Raw genomic sequence first — 8822 nt, forward strand, 5'->3', positions numbered from 1 at the left:
ATGCTATGCATGCAAGAGTTACTTTTTTGTAGGGTGGGTGGATTACTTGAAACATTTTGAGTGATGTCTACATTCTTACAAAAGGAGAGAAGAATATTAATGTGGGAAAGAACGAAAATGTCGAATTACCTCACTCACAGATATTTTGAGGTAGATTATGTGTGTTTTGCGAATAAATTTAACCAAAAATAAACTGTATTGGTGCCACGGATACCTGTTAGTAAAAATGCAGACAGCAGACTGCAGACCGGATACAAAATATATAGGCTGCAGACTGCAGAGTGGGTACAAAATGCAGACTAAGAATCTGAAGAGTTTTTACGTCTGGTATATAGTAACATGTCATCTTACAGCTTACCGCGCGTCACGCAATCGCTTTTCTGCGATCCCCCTTCACGGTTATTTGCACTATTGTGGAATATTCCTGGCCCATTTCTTGATGAAAATCGATCGCAATATTATTTCAAGCCTTCAATATAGTCTTTTTACTTTGCGCGCGAGTTGGTTGGTGTGATGTCTGTACAGATTTTACCAACGTAATAAAAGTAGATGACGTGAATAACAGCGATGATAAAGCAAGCTTAAAACGGCAGAAATCGCCGGAAAATACAACGGATACACAGGGTATGAGTAATTTTTATTGATTTTACGAGAAAAATGTTCATATTTCGAAATATTTATCGTTGTAAATCGACCATACTTTGTTCCCTATACTATTCCTTATAACGTGTTCAAATTTCGGCTTATCCTCGGTGTAAAAACCTCACAACTGACGTCACGAAACGATCTGCGTCAGTCAGTGGTAAATCAATGGATCATTAGATCAATGGATCAATAGATCGATGGAACTGTAAATCGATGGAACAGTAGATCGATGGATCGGTAGATCGATGGAACAGTAGATCGATGGATCGGTAGATCAATGGATCGGTAGATCGATGGATCAGTAGATCGATGGATCGGTAGATCGATGGATCGGTAGATCAATGGATCAGTAGATCGATGGATCGGTAGATCAGTGGACGGGTAGAAATACTGGAGGAAATCAGCCTGGGGAAGAGGTCTCTCTGTTAGTCCTGGTAAAGAGTTCCGGTAGAAAACATGGCGGTCACGGCCAAAGTGCTAGAGCTGTGGTTTTCACTGTTTTTCTTGGTTTGTCTTATGCCTCGGAGTTCTTTAGTTAAGGTAAATAAGGAAACAAAAGAATTTATTCGGCTTGTCATTGAAAATAGCAACAGACAAGTCATCTGCTTCTCAAGTGGACCTGTTCGTGCAATTCCTCGTGGAACGCGTGTCAAGAATGCAGTTGGTGATTCCCCCAGTGCTTTTCTGGTACCAGATGTCTTGTTGTGGGATCCGCTGTTACATTTTCCAGAGCTAGTCCTTCTCTGTCCGTCATGCGATGAGACAAATACTCAAGAGACCCTCAACCCCATTCGTTGGAAAGATGGTATTAAGGACTACGACCAACCACGTCTTCTGTATGGCCTAAGAAACGATGTGCTGCTCGTTGGACGAGTCTACCTGTGTCGAAATAAGCACCAAATTCTCAGTCACGATCAAGGCATTTTATGTCAATTGAGAGCTGGTTTTCAGCCGCCATTTCTGTTATTTCACAAGATAGGAGTCACAAGAGAGTTGTTCCGGTTTTTCACCTCGCACATAAGCGCGGGGATGACAATTTCCGATGTCCAAGTCCTTTGGCATCAAAGTCTGTTCGACGAGTATGGTGTACGAAAGATGAGTTTCCTCACGGAGAAGAACGAAAACCCAGAAGCATTTCCAAGTTTTTCACCGAAAGGCATCAAGGTTGGAGAAAAAGTTTCAACATGCTGTTATATTATGGGATACTTTGAAAAAGAACATCTGTACCACAAAAGAATGTGTCAGATGAGAGCTTCTTCATTAAGTGCTGATCATACATTTAAAGTGTCTGCAAATATTGGCTTTTGGTGTGAGGGAAAGTGGATACAGCTGTATGACAGTTTATTCATAGTTATGAACGAAATCGGCATAGTTTTAGCCTGGAAACTTTGCAAGGGAACAGCTTTCGATAAAGTTAAAGATCTGTTGACCAGTTTAAAAGACAGACTTGCCTCTAAAGGTTGTGTTGTTAACCATTTCTATATTGACAACTGTTGCAAGTGGAGGCATAAACTGAATTCTGTTTTTGATGAGGTGTCTATAAAGCTTGATCCTTTTCATGCAATACAGAGAGTAGTGACAAAAATACCAAAGAAGGGTGGCAGTGGGCCACTTAAAAAGCTGCGCACACAAATGCTGCATGACTTTAAATTGATTCTGAGGGACCCAACAGACCATGGAATGAAAAGATCAAAATCAACTCCATCAGTGAGTATTATTGAGAAAAACATTGATAACTTTCTTATACAGTGGAAATCTGTAGAATATGAAGGAACAAAGGTTATCCCCCAGAGTGCTATTAATGAAATTGAAAAATTATTAGTTCATGTCCGAAAGGGTTGTTTGTCAGATATTCCACCTTCTGGAGGTACCAGTCGGAATGAAGGAATTCATAAAGTTCTTAACAAAACTCTGAGGAAGTCAAGAATTGGAATCCAATTTGCATTAGCACTTCTTGGCATTTTCTTTTATATATGGAATGAGAAGAAAATAACAGCAACTGAAGACCAAAGAAGAATAAGGGTGACTCCACCAATTGAATCACATTTTGAACATTTGGAAAGCAATCAAGATGGATCTGGTAATCATCATTTTGGAATAACTGATCAAGATGTGGTCCTACCAAAAACTGGAGACTTTGGCTTATCTTCATATTGTAGTAACCATGGACAAGATAATACTCAGGGAGAAATTGTGGAACAATTAAATAACTTTTTATATGGTATGTCATCAAACATATCCTCAGATGAAGATGAACCCAGTGTTTCTGAAACTATCTCACCACCACCCTTTCCCAATTTGAGCAAACAGCAGCAGCATAAAGTTATGAAGTCAGCAAAGTGTATGGCAGAGCTTTGTGAACAAATCCAGTCACTTGGCCAGTATGCCAGATTTAATCCAAACTATTTGTTCTTTACAAAAAGTAGCTTGACACTCTTCCACTCTGGTTTAGTTAGCAACAAAGAGTCTTCCTCACTTGATAATGTTCTATCAAATTTCAACATGGTCCGTGTTAATGTTCCACCAAATGGCAACTGTTTCTTCCTGGCTATTGCATATGCAATAGTCAATCACATTATTCCAATTAAAGCAATATCAAATGATTTAGTCAGCCATCTGGAGTCACTTAGACTGATGAACTGCAAAGACACAAATGAAATGAGCCATAAGCTGCGAGAATTAATAGTACATGAGTGGATCTCTCACCCAGAGGATTACCAGCCCTTCCTTGGTGTTGGACAATTGTTAGACCATGAAGCATCTTTATTTCTTAATGATGGTCATTTCGCATCAGAGTTAGGCAATTGCATGGCACTTGCAATGGCAAATTTACTCAATCTTCCAATTGTAGTAATCACACAAATGGAAAATATGTCAGTTGTCCCAGTTACTCCAAGGGAAACTCTTCAGTGCCTACCAATCTTTGTCGCATTTGATCATGCAGGTGTGGGTCACTATGATGCTGTGGCACACAGTACAAGCCATTCAGTGGTCAATGAAACACAATCATGTTCAGTCAGCAGCATAGCTACCAATCCTGAATCTTGTCGTTGTGGTCAAGGCGCAAGAAAAAAAGAATCCAATATCACCTCTTGCGATCACTTCAAAAAAAGGTGCAAGTGTTTTCAAAGTGTGAAAGGTTGTAATGACTACTGCCAGTGTCTTGGGTGTGAAAACCCATATGGAAAAAAGGCAAAAGCAGAATACAATAGTTATCCATCCGAAACAAGTAAAAGAAAACGACGAGCACAGGAAATGACAACAGAGAGTATGTCTGGAAAACACTTTCTGCTTAAAAGACCCTGCTTGGAGAGTGTTAGCAGATGGACACTTCTTGAAGAGCTAGCCCTTATCCAGATTGTACAGTCCTCATTAACTGCAGCTGGCAGTGATATTGATATTGATGTCATTGCAATGCAATACTCGCAGCTGGTTGATAACTCTAGAATTCATCCCAAGTCTCAGGCTAAAGTTTCTGGAAAGGTAATTTCTTTTATGAATGACGATAGAGTTTATAAGGCCTTGTTAAAGGAGCAAGTGAGGTTGAATTGGTTCTGTTAGTTTGGTGCACAGTAAGATTCATTTAGTATGACATTCCGGAAAACTTATCAATTTCTAGTACATTGAAAAATGCTTATCTGATTGCATGCATGTATATTTCCAAATCTAAGAACTGTAATCAGGAAATTAGACATGTGTGTAGATGTGTAGTTCCAGAAAATATTTTTTAGTTTGGCATTGTACACCACTCAGGAAATTCCACTTCAACTTTATACTTTTCTTCTAAGATTTCCCCCACCCCCTTTCCACACCCACACCTCCTAGGAAATTCCACACTGTCTGTGGATAGAGTATTGCTACATGTATCTACTGGAATAACAAAGACGGGAAAGGAAAGGGGGAGAGGGAGAAAAGGGAGGGGAATGTCTGCTATAACAACACCAGTTTTTATTCTGCCCATCAATTTTACCCTAATCCTGTTATGTCTTCTACCAAGATCAGCACTAATCAGAATATTCAAATAGTGAAAAGGATAGGTGCAAGAATGCAGCTTGATACTAGTTAATGTGTTACTAATTGTTGGTTTGGGGAATCAGTATTTTGCAGCTGCTAGTGGCTGCAGAAACGAAGAAAAGGGGTTTCTTATAGCAGATGCTCCCCACCCTCTTTGCCAGTCTCCCTCTTTTTACCCCTCATTACGCCTACTAAGCAGCCTACAGAATCTGTATAGCACAGTAAGTCTGCAAGACTGAAACAAACTCAACGTCCAAGCCTATTTGTAATTAAATTGGATAAGATGTGGCATCTGTAACTGATCTAAAGTCTGCTGGATTTGGAATGCCAAGATTTAAACCAGTTGCATTTCTGATATGCCAATATGAACATGCTTATAAAACATGGGGGGGGGGAGGAAGTGCAAACTGTTTATTATAAAATAATTTGCATCTCATCAACCATGCCAATCAGACCGAATCACAGTCATTATCCCATGCTGGTTGTTATAATTGAATGTGTATGGGGTGATTAAATATTACTGCAACTACCCATCAAATCCTGCTTTCAGGTAGTCAATAAGTTCTGTATATAAAAATCACATTTGTTTTGTTTTGCCTGGTTTTGTCCAGGGTTTTAGATAACATGAGGAATAGTTTACATGCCTCTTTTTGAAGAACAAAACATTAGCAGAGGATACTTACATATTTACTGAAGACTAAGTAAACCTGGTTACAATTTGTTTTTCTATGATATCTTTATTTTTGTTTCTCCCATCTGCTTAACTGTAACAAAGGTTTTTCTACAACATCAATTGAATAAAAATTTATTATAAATAAATATTGTATTCAATCATGACATGTCTCATGACAATAAGTCTAGTAACATCCTCTATTTGTTAACATTTAAATTATGTTGGAAAAATGCTGTATTTTACTAGATGTAATTTCAAAAACATGTGCAGAAGAATAAGAGTAAGTGAGGATTTCAAAATTCTTTTATTGGCATTATTTTAATAAAAATTATTTCAAGCTTTGGGGGTATAATGTTATTGAATTATCATTAATATTTGAAACGTTGCTTTTATGGATATTATACACTTGTGGCACAAACTATGAAAAAAATAACCTTGTAAACCTTCCGAATACAGCCAAGTTAATATTTTTTTGTTATCATGCAATCAAACCATGTTCTTCTGCTAATAATTTCTGAAATGCTTTATACCAAAGTATAATTTATACCAAAGTATAATTTTTTATCTTAAAGCCCATGATAATCAATAGCTTAAAACTGGAGCACAACTTATAGCAAACATTTTAATCATCATGACATACTTGAGGCATACTTAATGCTGGCCAGTAAACGATCGCTGTACTATAAATGACTAATGCAATAACTGTAAAAACCCATTCAAGCCCGGGTATTGTGGCCCTGTCACAAATCAACTGAAACTGAAACTGACTTTTACCCAATCATCATTTGGAGAAACTACTCTAATTTTCCCAAGTAGCAGTGCTATGCAACTCTGTTGTCCTTTTCAACATTTGGTAGGTTGACTAGCAGTCTACTCTGGGTAGGGGGTAGGATAGGGGGCTAACATTTTGCACTAAAGGGATACAGTCTGACGAGAAGAATTACTCATCTAAAATTAGAGCCCCTTCTTGTTGGAGGTATGCCCTCAGTTCGTTTTCCTGTGGGTGATTTTCGAGCATCTTATCCCTCTGGGAGGAGGGAAGAAGGTCATCCTTCTTCAAAAAATTTGCTTTATAATCTTCAAGGGACAAGTTAAGAGCACCAAGATGATGTTCAGAATTAGCAAGGGTTAATGGTAGCGCTTTATAGAAGAACGTAGACTTCTGTACCTTCTTGAAACTACCAAGAGATTCATTGGTCAGTTCTTGAAAACACTGTTCTGTGACTTGAGGGCTGGGTCGCGAACTTGAAGAAAAACTGTTGTAGACGCGTTTTGCACTGCAAAACGGCCCAGGTAAGCATAGAATTTTCTTCTTTATGTCTTCTTTCGAGACGTCCAGACGTATTGCTGAAGCCCCTTGTTTCAACTGCAAACACTGTCATAAAAGAAAACAAAACGGAAAAATTTTGGAGCTCGTAATTAACAAAATTAAATTTTGTAAAATTACCTAAAATAGCGTGACCTAGCCCCTTCAATCGAACATTCGAAAATCGAACCAAATCCGTGGATTTTGTCCAAGGATTCAAAAGTTACGGTGGAAAATCTTCTCGTCATAACTTGGTCTAGGAATGAAAACTGTAGACTTTGAAACATGATCTTCGCCTTCCTTTACGTTAAAGCTGAAATGCTGGGGAGTCTTTTACTACGTATTCAAGGCTAAGCGACAGTGCATCTGAATGCATTCCTGAATTTCTACGTGTACTAAAAACACGTGCTACAATCCCGGGTATACAGAATTAATTGGAGCCTCCAAGAACTTGATTTTGAAAACCAGTTTTACCAAAGATTAAGAGTTCAGAAATAATGCAATGTCCGATTGAGTTCGACAAATAAAAAAGAAATGAACACTTACTGCTTCAGCAACTCCTCCGAAAGCGAGAAGGGTGTCGTGCAGAGTCAAGGCCATGTTCATGGTGCTTTCACTGATTGTCGTTGGGGTTGGTCCAGCAAGTTGATTTAAGGCCTTGTCAAGACGATGCCATAGCACGTGAAGATTTAGGGCCAACCTGAGGGCGTTTTTCCCTGTTTTGGCGTTGCACTCAGGATTAAACGCACCGACTGAAGATGGCATATTGGTCTTCCCCTTACAGTATTTTATGTACAGCTCGCGGGCGGTTGCAGTTAATGTGTATTCGACAGGGTTTTGCTGGTGGTGCTCTGTGTAGATATGTTCATACACCGTCCCTAAGCCTTTCAATGGACCTTGCTGGATATCAGAGGAACACTGTTCCATCTCTTCAATTTCCATTTGGTGGCGATCCTGGTACATAATTAAGACGCGATCCGCAAGTCCGTTGCGGCAAGCGACAACCTTTGGCCATATTTCAGTCAAAAACCTTCGAGGTGTTGTGAAGGTCGCCATACTCATACGCGCACTCTGAACGCCCACCCGCTTTCCTTTGCCCTTAACGGAATACCAATAATCGCCGTCGTACAGCTTGCACATACGCTCCATTGTCAGACAAGTATGCGATGCTGACTTCGACGTTGAAATCAGTTTGTTCAGGAAGGTATAACCTTCATCAATGCACAAGACGGGAACATATTCCCCGGCGGCACTTTTTTGGAAGTTCACAAAATGGTTAAAGAGACCATTCGACGACGTTTCGTCAACCAGAATGCTTCGATCAATTCGTAGCTCCAAATGCGAAATTAACGGTCCCACGCATCCAATGTTGCAGGCGGGGGTTTTTCCAGCTCCGGATGGAGCCAGGCCTAACATAAACAGATTTCCCTTCTCTTGAAAGGAATCAAACAGCTTTACTGTGGTGTTGCCAATTAATGCACTAGTGCATGGCAATATTCCAGCCAAGAGTAGCTCTGGTGAGGTACCGTGGCTTTTCGAGTATACTTTCAGCCATTCGTGGATGTGGGCCGGAGCAATTTCGTCCCATGGAATGTGGATTTCGGCAAGCTTTCTTTCAAGATCGCTTACTGAATTTACCTCTACAAGTCCTCCAACAGCAGCCATTGTGCGCGAAATGAAAGACGCTCTCAGGGAAAACTCCAAACAAAATACACGTGGGAATCTCACCTTTTGATTGGTTCGTGTGATGTTTTTGTCACGTTAAGCTGACACAATACCTTCGCGGGTGTCCTTCGAAAAAAAATCGTACGCGTGTTGTTTCGAAGTTAACTACCACAAACTATATATCAATAGAAAGGTTATGAACTGCAGATTTCGAAAAAAAAATATCCACTATGTATGCAGAGCCTTCTTTAAGAAGTTAGAAGCCAGTAAACAGAAAACGATCGATTGACATTCCGCTGAATTAATCAGGTATCAAACACCATCGCTTCTTCAAAAGTACTGCACAGTATCAATCAGCAAGGATCAGTCTCTAAATGTGTGTCAGGATTTCTCTGGTTTCTTATTGGTTATCTTTTTATAGACACGCAAAGTTTTTGTAGTTTTTGCGTTCATTTTTTCGCTGCGCAAGGACTTTTCTCTATTCTTTAGAACTCGTTTCATGATTTCAGTGTAGTCAAC

The 8822-nt window shown here is 39.5% G+C and overlaps 1 protein-coding gene across 1 annotated transcript; it reads right to left on the bottom strand.

The window, feature by feature from the left end:
• Nucleotides 1–6026: 6026 nt before the first annotated feature.
• LOC131790114 (uncharacterized) lies at nucleotides 6027–8637 on the bottom strand. The gene is made up of 2 exons (XM_059107295.2): nucleotides 7185–8637; nucleotides 6027–6707 (listed from the first exon to the last, which is right to left on the bottom strand). Exons 1-2 carry the CDS (start codon nucleotides 8301–8303, stop codon nucleotides 6273–6275), a joined length of 1554 nt encoding a protein of 517 aa, XP_058963278.2. The 5' UTR covers nucleotides 8304–8637; the 3' UTR covers nucleotides 6027–6272.
• Between the last annotated feature and the right edge of the window lie 185 nt (nucleotides 8638–8822).

The sequence above is a fragment of the Pocillopora verrucosa genome, chromosome 11, assembly GCF_036669915.1.
Source record: "Pocillopora verrucosa isolate sample1 chromosome 11, ASM3666991v2, whole genome shotgun sequence".
NCBI lineage: Eukaryota > Metazoa > Cnidaria > Anthozoa > Scleractinia > Pocilloporidae > Pocillopora > Pocillopora verrucosa.